Source organism: Callorhinus ursinus, unplaced genomic scaffold, assembly GCF_003265705.2.
Source record: "Callorhinus ursinus isolate GAN/ISIS: 27379988/994484 unplaced genomic scaffold, GSC_fseal_2.0 scaffold3, whole genome shotgun sequence".
NCBI classification, from domain to species: Eukaryota; Metazoa; Chordata; class Mammalia; order Carnivora; family Otariidae; genus Callorhinus; species Callorhinus ursinus.
In genome coordinates, this window is record NW_027397065.1 from 27,914,004 (window position 1) to 27,929,667 (window position 15,664).

General features: G+C 57.9%; 1 protein-coding gene across 2 annotated transcripts; it reads right to left on the reverse strand.

Annotated features, from left to right (window-relative positions):
* Positions 1-1,428: 1,428 nt before the first annotated feature.
* On the reverse strand, positions 1,429-14,924 carry RGS14 (regulator of G protein signaling 14). Of its 2 annotated transcripts, none has more exons than XM_025866960.2 (15): positions 14,720-14,924; positions 7,793-7,814; positions 7,440-7,618; positions 7,013-7,105; positions 6,786-6,929; positions 6,254-6,397; positions 6,025-6,136; positions 5,589-5,701; positions 5,007-5,210; positions 3,308-3,384; positions 2,932-3,076; positions 2,752-2,833; positions 2,599-2,645; positions 2,403-2,517; positions 1,429-2,153 (listed from the first exon to the last, which is right to left on the reverse strand). In XM_025866960.2, the coding sequence occupies exons 1-15, from the start codon at positions 14,762-14,764 to the stop codon at positions 1,951-1,953; spliced, it is 1,725 nt and encodes a 574-aa protein (XP_025722745.1). In that variant the 5' UTR covers positions 14,765-14,924; the 3' UTR covers positions 1,429-1,950. The 2 variants fall into 2 exon arrangements, with proteins under 2 accessions (XP_025722745.1, XP_025722746.1); XM_025866961.2 differs by having other exon boundaries at positions 2,932-3,058; positions 14,720-14,923.
* Between the last annotated feature and the right edge of the window lie 740 nt (positions 14,925-15,664).

Here is a 15,664-nt window from a genome sequence, read left to right on the forward strand (position 1 = left end):
CACTAACCTCACTCATGAGGGCTCCACCCTCATGACCAAGCACATCGCAAAGGCTCCTCCTCCCAATACCATCATCACCTTGGGACTGGGGTTTCAACATATGAATGTTGGGGGGTGGGGGATGGACACAAACGTTTAGATCCCAGCATCCGGTGACCAGGGAAGGCTCCGCTGAGGTGTTCAAACTGAATGATGAAGCAGAACTTTTGTGGTTGCAGGTCTTAGAAAACCCACTCAGAGTCCCAGGCACATGCACACAGAAAGAATGTGTTGGCTTGCCTAAATGAGAATGTCTAGGGGTGGCTGACTTCAGGCCTGGGTGAATTTAGTTGTTCAGGTAAGTTTCGTCAAGAATCTACTTCTATCTCTCAGTCCTGCTCTCCTGCATTGGCTTCACTGACATGCAGGTTCTCTCCCTGCATATCCTCTGTTCAAATCCCCGGGAGATGGTCGATGACCAGGACTGGGATTTTGATTGGGGTCAGAGAATCAGCCCTGCACCAAACTCTGATTGGCCAGGCCTGGGTCATGAGCCCCCCTCCAGCAGCTAGGGGGTCTGGTCAACCCAGCCAAGCAAAATGAGCAGAGGGGGCAGAGGGCTGAAGGCCCCCGAGAAAGGCTCGGGTCCAACTTCTGGAGAAAGGCATGATGGGCCAGCAAACCCCACTGATCTCTCTCAGGAATTTCAAGAATGAGGTGCCATGATGGTACACGGCAGCGGGGCGCACAGTTCCTGGCAGAGGGGACAGCAAGCACAAAGAACTGGAGTGGGGAAGAGAGCTTGACCTGCCTGAGGGGGTCAGGGGGGTCCCTCACTCCCCAGGTGTCCCTTCGAGGTTCCCATGTCCCCTTGTTTCCTCTGTCTCAGCAGCACTGGGACTGAGTCTGGCTTCTCTGCCCACATGCTGGGCCCTCCTTCTGGGAGGTCCTCCCTGCTCCCCCTCCCTGTGTGGGCTGCCTAGGGACAGGGATGACTACCCAGCCAAAGCAGGCAAGGGACAGAACCTGCCCCCACCACAACAACCAGGAGCCTCCACAAGGCCCTTAACGCATCCAAAGGAGCCCACAGCCATGTCTGCAGAGACACACTCGAGCCCCACTAGAAGCAGAGGACAACCAGATGCTGTGCTCTACTCAGATCCAGAGACTGAGGAACAGCATGAGGACAGGTGGCAGAGGCACAGCTCCCCAGAAGGGTCTTCCCCTCCCTCCCCCCTTCCTCCTTCCCTCCCTCTCTCTGTCTGTCTCTCATATTCACACCCCAATACTCTGTGCAGTCAGGAAGAGAAGTTCTGACAACAGGAAGTCAGGGGGCACATCCTGAGGTCCCCAAGGGCTTCCTGGCACTGACCTTGGTGACAGAGGCAGTGCAGTTTCAGGAGGGGGGGTAACACAGGGTAGACAGGCACACAAGGAACACACCTCACGGGAGAATAATAATTACTATTATAATAACAATATCGTACATCCAGGACAAACCCAGCTGCCCCAGGCCAACTGCAAAATCCATACGTCCAGCAGAGCCTATGTGAGTAGAGTGAGGGGCTGCCCACCTGCACCCCCAGGCCTTACTCATACCAGCTCCCTGAGGAGGGGCCAGCCCCACCTCCTGCTCCCTGCTGAGGCTTAGCACAGGGTGGGGGGGCTGGCACCGCCAACGCTGCCCCTCTGTGCTGGGCATGCCTGTACTGGGGAGGCGAGGCTCACCTCCCCTCAGTGACCTGGCAGCAAGGGATGGGTGAGTGAACTGATGAGGGACCAAGCGGTGGTAGCTGTGGGGTGTGGCTCCTCTGAGCCCGCTCTCCACCCCCGTCCAGCTCTTCCTGCGGGCCTGCCCGTGGCAGGAAGGAGCCAAGGACGCTCATGTCAAAGACAGGGCATGCAGAGCGGGCCCATGGCATGCTTGGCCCGCCAGGTGCCATGCAGCCGGCCTGGACTGTTGGGCAGCTGTCAGAGGCCCGAGTGGTCAGTGGAGTCCAAGGGGTCCCCCTTGGGCTGGACCTCTGATTCAGTCTGTGGTGGGGCCTCCTGGGAATTGGGCCCTTGGGCCGGCAGCTGCAGAAATTCTGGAAGCACCAGGTCCTCTTTGCGCAAAAGGCCCCTCTGGTCGTGGGCCCCACTGCTCTGCACCCGATTCAGCAGCTCCACCAGGCCTGGGGGGGGGCCATAGAGTCAAGAGGCCCACTGGTGCTAGCCCACCACCATCCTGCTGCCCTTACTATGACCACAGCCTCCCGAACCTCCTTCTGCCCTTCAGCCCCTCGGGTCCCCCAGCCCCAATGGACACTCTTCCAGCCCCAAAGACATGCAGGTGCCGGCCTCAGCTCAAGCCTCTCTGATTCTGCCCACCTTCAATGGTCCCCAATGCTTCTGGTCCCTAGCTCCCACTGTCCCCAAAGTACCTTCAATGTCACAGGTCTGCCGCTTCCCAGTGAGACTACTCGGCCCCTCGGCCATGGAGTTGAGGGACAGTGGAGGGGGATAGGCAGCCTTGTTCTGGGCTCTAGGTTGGCCGCCCTGTAAGAACGTGGAGTCAGGGCCACAGCTGGGAGAGGAGGTGCAGTGGGTAGAAGGGGGAGCCCTTTCTCTCTCTCTCACCTGGCTGCGACGCTGGGCTATGTCCCTAGCTTCGGGAATCTCCACACCTATGGCAGAGCGCACCGCCGTTAGTGTTTGCCTCCCACCTGGACCCCTTCCCTTCTGGGCCAAAGCCATCTCCGGGGACCAAGCCCTGGGGCCTTGCTTCTCTACCTGGGTGAGTGTCCAAAACCAGTCTCTGGGCCGCCACCGAGCTCACTAGCTTCCCCAGATCCAGCGGCTGCTTCTCGCCTGGCTGTGGGGACAGGTCAGCAGCCCGCGAGACAGGCAGCCCGCGAGACAGGCAGCCCGCTCCCGGCCGCCCCTGCCCTGCCCCGCTGTCCCCCGGCTCACCAGGCACAGCGCCACCTGTTGCGGGCTCAGGCCATGCTTCGCCAGAATGGGCTGCAGCGCCTCTTGCAGCCGCTTGGTGGGCTTGGCGGAGATCCGCACCACGCGCTCCAGAGCCACCAACTCGACCCTGCACGGGACCCTCGCGCTGCGGCAGGGCAGGAGAGCGCAACCGCCTCTCCCCCAGCCCCCCAGGGACAGGTCCAAAAGGGGGCGGAGCCTGAACTGGGAGGGGGTGGGACAACTTGGGGGTGGGCCCTTAGCCCCTGGGACGCAGTTAGCACCAGGGGTGGGACCTGAGAGGGAGAACAACAGCCTGAACTGGGACCCAAACAAGTGTTGGGACCCAGGACCCAAGCCTGGGAGGAGGGGCACTCACTCGAAGGTGATCCTGTTCTCCAGCCGCACTTCCTGGTCCGCCAGCACGGTGCAGTCCTGATCCAGGACCAGGGCCTTCTGCAGATGCCAGGCAGGGGTCAGAGTCCCTCCCTCCCCAGCCCCAACCATCCCCAGGGTCCGAGGAAACCACCTCACTTCCTCCGACAGCCCCCACTGGGGCCCCTAAGGGTCAGAGGGAAGGGCCAATGGGCGGGTGAGCCACAGAGATGTGGATGGAGTAAGACTCGTGGCTGGAGTGGGAGCCTAATATGGCCAAAGCCAGGGAGAAGGGTGGCAAGAAGGTTGGACAGCTTTGGAAAAGAAACGGAGTTACAGGAAGCATGCGAGTGGGGTGAGCTTGGAATGGTAAATGAGGCTGCTTGGATAAGGAGAAGGCCTAGGTCCTGGACCATGAGGCCGCCTCTTCCCAGGCCAGGCCAGGACCTGCCCCCTTGACAGCTGCCCCCTTGTCTCTCAGGCATGTGAAACCCAACCAGACCAGCCGGATGCATTTCCTTCCTCACCACCCACCTTTGATCAGCTACCCAGGCCTTGCCCCTTTTTTGACACTTGTCCACTTCTCTCCATCCCCACTTACTACTTGTCTCCTCACTGCAACAAGAGCCCTTCCCCCAAGACTGCTGTGAGGCCAGGAGGAGGTAAAGTATCTGGCACAGTGCCTGGCACACAGTAGGTACATAAACAGTAGGTGCAGAGTCTACTGCCCCTATAGGCCCCACTGTCTGCACTAGCCTCTTCCAGGGATAGGCCTATGTTGTGCTGCAGGGACAGGTGGAGTGTGGGTGGGGAGTTATATTCAGCAGTCATGAATGCCCATCTGGGCTTCAGAGGCTGCATGGGTGGCCTGAGTGGGCAGAGCTCCTCCCACTGCTGCCCTCCCAGTCCCACTCTCCAGGCTCCGGAACTTGCCCTGCACTCCTTACCCACATCCAGGGCTTCATTTAAGCTGATCCCTCTGCCTAGAATGTCCTCTTCCGACAGCTCTGTCAGGCAAACTCCTCCCTGCCTCCATTCCTCCTTCACCAACAGCAGCCTCTTCCACAAAACCTTCGTGGAACCAGCCAGAAAAGCCTACCTTCCCTCAGAAACTCTCTGAAGCTTCAGCTCCTCTTCCCTGATCACATCCTGCCTGGCTCATCTCCAGCTTGGCAGGGATCCCCACCACGGATGTGGACCTGGAGGACAGAGCTCAGGCCTGGGTCCCTCTGCTCACCCTTTTCCTTAGATTCCTCTTTAAAGCTTAATGCTCATTTGTATCTCAAGAAAAGTTTTTCATGGGCTAGGTGTGTTTGGGTGCCCCTGACAGCCATGTCAGGGATGGCCAGTAGGAACTCTGGGAGTGATGGGGGAAACCCAGCTCTGGCAGTGGTTCTCCCTGACTCTAGCTCCCCAGAGCATCACAGTGAAGATGATGGGTGAAGCTGGAAGCTGGGAGGGGGTGGGGTGGGGATGGGACTTTATGGAATGAGAGTGGAGGCCTGAGTTTGAGGAGTTGGTGCTGGGTTGCTTTGAAGCTGGGCATGGGGGGAGGGGCAGGGTTGTGTTGGGGACTGGAATTAGGAAGGGGGTGAGAATAGGACTGGAATTGGGGTTGAAGTAATAGCTGAACAGAGACAGAAATGGGGTTGGGGTCAGGATCAGGAAGAGAGTGAGAGTTGGGGACCAGGCCAGATTCACACCTGCTCATTGCCGACCAGGTAGACCTTGATGTCAGGTAGAGAGAGGCCTCGTTTCTCACAGATGCCTGCCAGCATGGCACGGATGGTGAGGCCAGATCGTGCCAGGGCCAAGGAGGCTGTGCCATCGGGCAGGTACACACAGCAGTACTTCCCTGGCCGGCTTTCGCTCTCACCTTCTGTGCTCCCAAGGCTCTTCCGGTGGCTCTGATTCGGGGCACGAGTAGAGGGAAGGTCATGTGTACACATTCAGGGACATGCAGAGAGGCACACACTCGCACACACATGCCTAAGGGCACACTTTTCGGCAGGCAAAGATACTCCTCCTACAACAACATATATGCTCACCCAGACATAGGACCACCCAGAGACAGGTCCTCCCCCGGACCCACATACACCTGCTGGGTACACCTGGGCACATGCATGGGGCCCAAGGTGGTGAGGACAGGAAGAAAGTAAGGAATATGAGGGGCTGGCAGCAGGGAGATGCAAGTGGTGACCATGACTAGGAATGATGGCGGCCCCACAAAGGTGCATGAGTAGTGGCCCTAGCCTGCACCTCATTTCCCCCAGCAGTCTGCTCACCTCAGATTTGCTGTTGACAAAGGCCAGGAAGCCAAGGTCCAGACTGGCGGACGAGTTGAGGGAGCCCTGGGACTCTCTGCGCAAGGCCGAGTTTGGGGCCCCGGCTGCCAGTTCTAGGGGAGAGGGAGCAGTGAGCAGAACAGCCCTTCCCCCCCTCCTCACACCCTCTTCTCCACAACCTGATGGACCCCGCTGGAACCCTCCCGCGGGGGTCTAACGCGGCTTGGGACCATGGAAGTGTTGCTACTGAGGGGGCTTCGCAAACTTCTGCTCTAATCTAGAAACCAAACCACCGGGGAAACGTGGTGGTCACAGAGACCTCTATTTCGGTTTTCAGATTTACAGACTGTCGATGCGACAAGTAGGAGGAAGGGGGGATTCTCAAAGCTTGCCCAAACTCCCACCCCGACTCTTCTCTTTGGCCTCCGACCCTCACCCCTGCGGAAAGACTTGCGGAGCAGGCGGCCCCCAGAGCCCTCAGCAGATGGCAGCTGCCCCAACTCCTCCACGCCCAGCGGCAGCGACTTCCCGGGCTTCAGCTTCGGCTTCTGCGGGTACAGGAAAGGCGCTGGCACCGGGCTGGGATCCAGCCCACGTGCAGACCAGGGGCACAGCCCTACAGATCTGCACCCGGCCCCCTGCTTCCCACAGCCCCTAGTCCGCACCTTCCTCGTGGAGTCAGGGCTGCCGGGGCTGGAGGAGCCAGGTTCCCGCAGGGGGCGTCCTTCGGCCTCCGCCAGGAGACACTCACGGTACAGCGGGGACTTGACGAAGCGCGCGTAGCTGTCGAACTTCATCAAGTTGAAGATCTGCGGGACCGCGCGGGGAAGGTGAGCCGGGGAGGGTGCTCGGCTTGGCCCAGCCCTCGGGGTGGGCTGGGTCCCCGACCTGGCAGGCAAGACCCTAGCCCCTCCCACCCAACTCTTGGTCCAGTCCCGCCCCCACTCTTGGCTCCGCCTCTACCTCAGCTAGGCTCCGCCTCTAGCCCATGTTCACCGCAGCCTCTGGTACCGCCCTCTGACCAACGCCCTGCCCCTGCATTTTACTTTGGTGCGGGCATCCAAATTTGCCCTTTTCCGAACCCCACGCCCATCCCACCCACTACAATCGGGCCCCGCCCCTGGATCTGGCCCCGCCTCTTGCCCTTTCTTCCAAGGCCACGCCCCCTAGTCCCTTGAGACCCCCGGAAACGCTCACCTGGAGCTGCTGCGCGCGGAACATGTCCGGTCGGGGTTGTGCCAGCACCTCTTCGCCTAGCCAGGCCTGCCGGTCGATGTTCACTGGGCTCAGCGCTTGGCTGGACAGGAATTCCTGGTAGATATGGCGGGCTTCCTGAGCAAGCTGTTGCAGGAGGGACAGAGAAGGTCAGGGACATGGCCCAGGCTCTGGTCCCACCACTCTGCCCCAGCTCCCCTTTCCCCCACCTGCTGGGTGTCGCTGGCCGGGATCTGCTGGAAGCGCTCGCAGGCCTTCCAGAAAGTTACATTCTCAGCGCTGAACTCCTTCTTCAGGAACTCCTGGTGCGGAGGAGGAGGAAGTTAGAGACACGGAGACCCAGTCAGGGGGTGCGGTCGAAGAGATTGGGCTAGAGATAGGGCGAAGAGGCCAAGACAGGCAGATAGGGCCAGACAGACAGATGGGGCCAGATTGGAAGGCACAGAGAGAAAATGGAAAGTTCCCTGCTGAAGGAACAGGAAGAAGCTGCCAAGGAAAGGCCGGAGGAGGCAGCTGACAGAGGAATCCCACTCTGGTCAGCCTGAAGCTCCATCCATGTCCTCTCCCGTGCCCGCTGCCCCCCCCCACCATAGTGGCCACTGCCACCTGCCCTCCCGATCCCACCACAAGGCTTACAGTGAAATAAGCCAGCCCCAGCGGGTCCTGCAGCAGCCGCTCGAAGGACAGGCCCCAGCTGGCCACAGGCTGCTCCTCGGTGGAGAAGGGGCTGCTGGGGCCACTAGGGAGGCTGTGGATACTGAGGGAGCTTCCTCGGCCCTCGCCCTGGCCCTGAGGCCCTGCCGTGCTGCTCAGCTCTGTAGGTGGATGGACAAGTGTTGGTGAACCTTGTGGCCTTCCCCAGGCCCTGGCCCAAACCCATCTGTAGGTATTTTCCCTGGATAGGTAGCAAGTGACAGGGGTGTCCCCACCCTGTTTCCACATACCCTCCCCCACCCCAGCAAGCCTCCTCCATACCTTTTGTCACTTACCTCCATCTGAGACAGCCAGAACCTACAAGAAACCCAAGGTAGGCAGTCAGAGCAGAGCCCAGGGTGGGTTCTCAAGGTACAGTTCTGGGTTCAGGCCCCAGGACAGGAGCTGTGTTCTCCTTCCCCTGGAGGGCCATTCCTAGCCAGGTCACTGCTTGCTCAGCATTTTGCTCAGGCTGCTCCTGGCTCCCCTTCCATCGTGTGCCAACCACCGTGTGCTGGGACTTAACGCCAGTTACTTTCCATTTGCCCCTGGTTCCCTCCTCCCTCAGCATGTGCTGGGTAAGCCCAGGTGTACAGCATGGTGGGGATCAGCAGAGACTTTGAATCTTGTCTCTGCCATTTACTAGCTGTGTGACTCGATACTTGTTTGTCTCCATCTGCAAATAGGGGGTGATGAAAATAATAGTAACTTACTTCCTGGGACTATTGTGAAGATCAAATCAGTTTAAGACATTTCCAGCATCTAGAACAGTGGCCAGCATGTGGTTAATGCTGTATCAAATGTTTGCTGGTGTCTATAGCCAGTGATCTCTTTGTTGGAACTATTTCCTCTCAGAGAAGATCCTGAGAGACCCTGGGCCCCACCCCACCTTAGGCTGGTGCCAGGATGCTATTTTATAGTATAGAACAGTCATTCTCAGACTCTAATGTGCATTGAAATGACGAGTAGGAGCCCACCTCCAGAGATTCAGGCTCAGTAGGTCCAGAATGGGGCCGGAGACTTTCCATTTCTAACAAGCTCTCAGGCAATGCTGATGCGCTGGTCCATAGACCACACTGTGAATAGCATTGCTGTAGAGACCAACTCCATCCTCCCCCACCCCCCCCACCCCATGCACAACTCCGACTTCTCTGGGAATCCCAACCATTAGTGAAATAGAAAAAAACCTCCTTTCAAAATGACTCTTGCAGTGGTTTCCCTTGGTCTTCCTACCTTCCTAGCAGCTCCTCCAGCTTCCTCCTCATCTCCTACCCACACAAGATGGCCTCTACCCCTCCCTGACTCTGACCTGGGCCCTTTCCCCCTCCCACATCTCCCCAGATCCAAACCCACAGAGCCAACTTCCTGCTATCATCTCTGCGCAAATGTCCCACAAGCCCTTCCAACTCAGCCAGTCCCAAAGGAAGCCCCCTCTGCCACCACCAAAGCAGGGCACCGGAAAGTTTCCCTACATCGTTCCTGTCTTTCTTCCCGCCACCTGGGCTCAATCATCCCCAGTTCCTCCCTCTCTCTCACATCCTATATTCTCACTAGGCTTGTCACAGGAGTTTCTACCACCTGTCCCTTTGTTACATCCCCACTGGAAACAGGTCTGCAAACGTCCCCCCAGGAAGCCTCTCCCTGCCCTCCTCGCTGGAATCTCTCTCTCTGCTCCCCACTCTCACCTAGAAACACTCAGGTCCCACATCTGTGGGCCAGAGCTGGCCTGGAGACATGTAGGACATTATTAATATCTTGGCCCTTATTTTTTGTAAGTGGGTTTAACTGACTGAGCCACCCAGGAGGCCCAAGATTTTTTTTTTTTCATTTTACGTGGAAAGGTATTCCCACATTTAAAAATCAGGAGTTTTACATAAACTCCTGTGATGCCTCAACTCTCCGGAGCTTCTTCCCAGCATGACAATGTTGGCTGGCACTGAGCAGCAACGGCCTTCCCTGGAAGGGGCTCATGTTCTCTTCAGGGGTCTCTGAGGCCAGTTTGATGCATTTATGTTACTTACGGAGGCAGGTGCTGCCCCAGACTGCCCAAGTTCCAATTTGTGCTGTGTGATCTTGGACAAGGCGCTATACTTCTCTGTGCCTCAGTTTCTTTCTCTATAGAAATGGGGCAAACGCTTCTCCTGACTTCAAAGGGTTTCTGTGACTAAATAAGTTAAATATGTAGATAAGGAACCCAGAACACTATCTGGCATGAACGTTACTGTTATTGCTGTTGGTACGTTAGTATTGATGTCTGACCCTGCTCCACTTCCGAGTTTGCTAGCCCTGTTATAGAGGAAAGAACACAGGTGTTGGGGTCTGTCAGACCCAGATTCAAATCCCAGCTCTGCCCTTTTCCAGTTTTACACCCTCGGGCTCCTCCCTGAGCCTCGTCTCCCACCTGGAGTGTGGAGGTGAAAGGTTGCTGAAGAGGAAAGAAAGTTGGCGCAGAACGTGGCTGGGCGTGGAGCCCATTTGCAGGTGCCCCACTCCCACCCCCGGCACCCTCGCCCTCCTGCCTCTGCACCCCTCATCTGATGGCTTCTTCCCTTCTTCCGAGTCAGCTCCAGCGGCTGGCTGCCAGAGAAAGTCCCAACTCCCGGGCTGCACGAAGACGACAAATTGAAGCCCAGGGTCCCTTCCAGCCTGCTCCTTCCGTTCCTGGCAGCTCTGCTCATGCTGCACCTGCTTGTCCTGCCTGCTCTGCGGCTTTGCCAACCTCAGGGCTGCTGTCACCATCCTCTGCCCCAGGCTCCCAGAACCATCCTGCCTCCCGCTCCATGGTGGCCACCTGGTCCTCCGTCCCCCCGAACGCACTGGCCTCTCTCCCCCCTGCCCTCCATCCCTGCACTCGGCCTCTCCCAAGTTCAGAGCCCCATGGCGGCTGGGGCAGGCCTGGAGCCACAGATAGGGCACAGGCAACTGCAGCTGAAGCCAGCCGACACTCCTATTCCCTTTTATTCTTGACATTATGTTGAATTCACTGTCCGTGTCTTTCGGCTGGCTCCCAGGTGGTGGCTGTGGCCAAGCTCCCTGCCCCGGGGGCTGGAGCAGTTGCTGGGTTACAGCTGAAGCTCAGCCTGGGCCTGACTAATGAACCCCTTCATCCTCCCCCATTTTCCTCCCCCTCACTCCACCCTACACTTTATCAAACTTTTCTAGGTTCCCCACGCCCCTTCCCACTCCTGTTTCCTGCTTTGCTGCTTTCTCTTGCTGAGTGTCTGCTCCTGCTCCCCTCACTGAGCTAACTGCTCCCCAATCTCTGCTCATTGACACCAGTCCCCTCCAGAGACCAGTTGCCCGGAGCCCTCCTGCCCACCACACTTCTGCCCATCCGTGTCTAGGCCTCTCTCTCCTTACAATTTGGTAGCTCCCAGAGGGCAGGCCTGGTTTGTAGAGGGAACCAACCTGAACTCCCTCCCATGAAGCACCCTCCTTGCTCTGGTGCCAATGAGCAGCCGTCAGGGCCCTAGCAGTCCTCCTCTGCCCTCCCATGAGGCCCTGGCACCCCCTTCACCAGGGATCCTTCACCTCTGAACCCCGCATCTCTGTTGTCTCAGTCCCTCTAGCCCCACTGGTTGTTGATCCATAGAGTTGGGGCTGGGATGGGGTAGGGACAGAGATCCAGAGGTGGGAGGGAGTGAGGATAGGGTCCAATTTCAGTTCCACCATTCAAGGGCAAGTAAATTCCTCCCCTGGGCCTCAGTTTCCCCCACAGGGTAGAATGGGGCTCGGCATTCCCAGTTTCTTGGGGCTGCTAGGAAGAGTGAGTGGGTGTGTGAAAGCAGCTGTCAGGGGCTCTGCTGACCTCATACTGATGCCCTGCCCAGGGCTCCTGCCTGCCCAGTCTCCCGGGCCTGGGGAAGTTGTGCTGAGCAGGGCTGGCCTTGCGCCACCCTGGCTTGCCTGAGAAGTGGTGAGTGAATGGGAGAAAAGGGGAAGAAAGGATGAGGAAGGGTGTGGTGGAAGGTGACACCCCTGACCCATGATCTGGCCTCAGTTTGCCATACCTTTTTCTCTTAGGCCCTGGAAGAGCCACTGGTATCTAAGGATACTGAGGTGAGAGTGGAGTAGACCAACATTTCTGAGCTCCAATTGTGTGACAGGCTCTCTCTGACAGTACACATCCATGTTCTCACTCTATCTTCAAATCTGTGTAGCAGGTGTTATTAGCCCCATTTTACAGATGAGAAAACCTAGACCCAAAGAAGTCCCACAGTGCGGAAGTGGCTGAGCTGAAGTTAAAAGCCAAGTGTGTCCGACTGGAGCCTGAGGTCTTCCCTCCATGAAGCCGCCTCCCTGGGCAAACAGATGTACAAGGGGAACTGGGAGGCCCAGGGCCTCAGCCCTTTGGAGACAGGTGGGCAAAGTCAATCAGGGGTAAAGGGCCCAGGGGGTCCTCTTGAACTCTACCCTCTGGAGAGGTCAGACCTCAAAGGGAGGGCCCATTTACTTAGCATCTTCTGTGCTGGGCACCCTGTACCATCATCTCGTTTCATCCTAGTTTGGGGAAACTGAGGCCCCAAGATCCTCTCTGGATAGATGCACAGAGAACCCTGGGTGCCTGGCCCCTTCAGCCTGAGCCAGCCCTGTGGAGCTGAACCCTAGCCCTGAGCTGGATGCCAAGAAGGCAGGCGGAGCTGCAGCAGGCTCTGCCTTGCAGGTCTCTCCAGGTGGGAAGACTCACTGGGCCCCCTGAGCATGACAGGATATGATAACCACCACTCTCCAAGCTTTAGGCCCAGCTTCCCCTTAGGCCATGTCCCTGTACACACACCCTGTGTTTCCCCACATCCAGCCCCTTCCCCATGCCATCCCCTCTTCCAGATGGCATATCCTTTCAAGAACTTCATAGCACAATGCACAAAATGATCCGACAAGTCAGTTCTCCCTTCCCAGGTCCTCCTCAAGCTTTCTCTACCCCGGATCCATAGCTCTTACCCAAATCTGAATTTTATTCTGGTATTTGTACCTGAGTCTTTTGTGCCTTGCCAGACCGGGAGCTGCTTGAGGGTAGGGGCTAGGGCGATGGGTTTGGGTCTCCAGTGCCTAGGACAGGGCCGGCACAGAGCAGACCTATGGCGGGGCCGTTGACTGAATGCCTGCATGAACAAATGAAGCGGCCTTTGGGGTTGTGTGAAGATGTCTGTGGGAGGGGGCTGGGAATCATCTCTAAGTGACAGGATTCATTGCAACTGCCTGACAAGCTGAGTGGCGGAAACACGAGGCTGACAAATGAAGCTGCCTCAGCAGGGAATGATGGCAGCCGTGGGCGGGGGTAGTGGCAGGGGGAGGTGGGGGAGGACAGAGCCAGGCATTTCTGGGAGGTGGGGGACCACTGGCATTGAGTCAGAGAGGCTGGGTTCAGATGCAGGCGCCTCTACTTGCTGGCCGCCATTCAGCGTGTCATTTACTCCTCTGAGGCTCCATCGGGGGCGTAACTCATGGAAGGAGCCTGCTGCCTGCTCCACAGGTGCCTCTGTGTGCGCCCCTGCTGACACCTGTCCGCCCCTCCCCCGTCAGCTGAGTGCCGTCTCAGAAAGCGGACCGATGGCCAGCGAGCAGGCGAGCCGTGACCCTCAGGATTCCAAGAGGTGACATGGAGAGTTCAGAACAGACCCAGGAAGGGCAAAGATAAACCTGTGTGCGAAGGTTGCTGCCAGGAACCAGGGCATCTGTGAGCTGGCCAGGGCTGGGCGCAGAACTTGGGTGCCCTCCCTTCTCTGAATGACTTTGGGGTAGAGAAGCCATGGGCTGACGTGGGAGGGGCAGAGGCTGGGTCCATCTCCGGGCACCCTCTGTTGCCCTCCAGTTCTGGGCACTGCTCAGAAGCACCAACCCAGCTGCCCGCTGGGGTGGGCATGAGAGTGGACATGCTCCTCCTTGGCCTCGACACCTGAGTGTCATGCCTCTAGAGTTGGAAGACCTTAGGTTCTTGAACTTTCAAAGTTAGGTTGATGGTAAAGACAGTGAGGTGGGGAACTGGGCCAGCTTGATGGGGTTTGCCTCTCTCCCACCTAACTAGCCTGGGGATGGGCAATAAAGAGACACTGGAAGGAGAGGTGGAGAAAGGTCTTGGTAATTAGGAGGCAGGAGTGTGAGTAAAACCTCAGTTTCTGAATGAGGCAGGGGATCCTTGAAGAGGGGCTGAGAATGAAGGGAGGCATTGGGCTGACATTTATGGAGCCCCCACAATGGGTCAAGGGCCTCATATTCATCATTCCACTTAATCATCTCAACAAGCCTTGGAGAACTGTTCCAATTTCTTCATTTTACAGGTGAAGAAACTGAGGGTCAGAGAGGACCCCTAGTAAGGGACAATGGAGCCAAGACTGGAACCCAGTTCTTTCTAGACCCATTGGTTTTGTCCCATAGTCCTAGGCTGGGGCTAGCTTGGAGGTTAAGACACTGTCTGGCCTTTCTGGGGTTGTTAGGAGGGGTTGGGGCTCTGCCAAGAGGGCTGGTATCCTAGGGAGAGAAGGAAGGCCCAGCACAGTCAGCCCCATCAGCTGAATGAATACAGAAGCTGGACTGTCTGAGCACAGCTCTGATTTAAAGGTGAAGTAGCCAGGGAGAGGGTTAGAGGGCACGGCAGCAGCAGTAGCAGTAGCCAGGGCATCCGAGCACCCAGCTACTCCCACTCTTCCTGGTGGCCCAGGAATAGAAAAGACAAGCTGCACCAAGCTGGCCTGACCCTGCTGACCCATCCCAGGCTGCCCAAAGACTACTCGTTCTGGCAGGAAGCCTCTGAGCAGGTCCAGCTAAAGAGCAGTGACCCACTGAGGGTTACCCCTTACCTGACCTTGGGCATCAGGACGTGGGGTGAGGCGGGGGGAAGGCTGAGGCTAAGTCAGAAGTGGGGGCCTGGGCCATTGTGGGGGTAGGCAGGGGTCAAAGGGCATGCCAGGTCTCCCTACTGCCCTGGGATGCGGGCAGCCCTGGATGGGGCCAAAGTGGCAGGAGAGGAAGCAGTGGGGACCAGAAGCCTATGCCCACTGTACTGTGCTCTCCTCTCCGAGGCTGCCCAGGTCCCCAGCTGGGCCATCTAGAAGGTCCTAGGATGAGAGTCCCAGGTCCCACTGCCTGCTCCTGTTTGTACCCAACTTCTCCTGCCCACCGGCAGCATGCAGGCTCTTGCCCAGCCCTGCCGGGTGTGCCTCCTGGGCTCCACCCTGGGTGTGCCCACCCCTTCCCCATGGGCCTGGCCTGGAGCCCACACTCACCATGCGCCCATTGGGGACACCCAGGTGCTTGGGTTTCCCCGGCATGCCGCCGCTGTTCACGGGTCCCTGCTGCGAGGAGCGCCCACCATGGGGACCGTGGGCAGCCCCGGCCAGAGCTTGCACGGCGGCAGGCAGGCAACAGAGAGAGCCCGGCTCTGCTCCTGTGGGCCCTCACATCCTGAAACACCAGCTCACTACCTCTTTTCTCTGCCACAGGAAGTGTCTCTATAGAAACCGAACCACAGAAAGAAGCAAGGTCTAAGAGAGCGAATGCCTCTTCCTACACACACACACACACACACACACACACACACACAAGCACACACAAGCACACACATGCGCGTACACACACACACATTCACAGGCACATACATGCCACCAGTGCACCTTTGGCAGTGCCCCACACTGTTACCAGCACATTGCAGAGGCCTCTGTGCGCCCAGGAAGGAGCTGAGCCTGGTCTGGCCCAGCCCAGGGAGCTCTAAGATCATGTCCAGGCACACAGAAGTGTGTGCTCACACACTTAGTCACCTTTTTGCACCCTGACGGGGGCTCGCACAAACATACGGATATGCGCACCGAGTATGCACACAAGTACTTTACTCAGCACACGCTTATCTCACACCTGCTGTGTTTGTGCTGCCCAGGTGCACACTCAGTACCCACCCCCACCCCCGGCAGCTGTGCGCATGCAGAGCGACTACCTTTATCCCCAGACACTGCCCAGGCATGTGTCCAAGTGTACAGACAGATGGACACCTTGCATGCATGGTCATGCACACCCAAACCATTCAGGTATACATGTTATAAACACATAGGCTCACCCTTCATAAGAAACCCCTGGGCCTGTGACAGGCACAACTGCACATAGGCACCTAAGCACCCAGCCACCCTGGTGACATGTGCCCACCCCCCCAGGCAGGGGAACACGTTGGTGGCATCTAT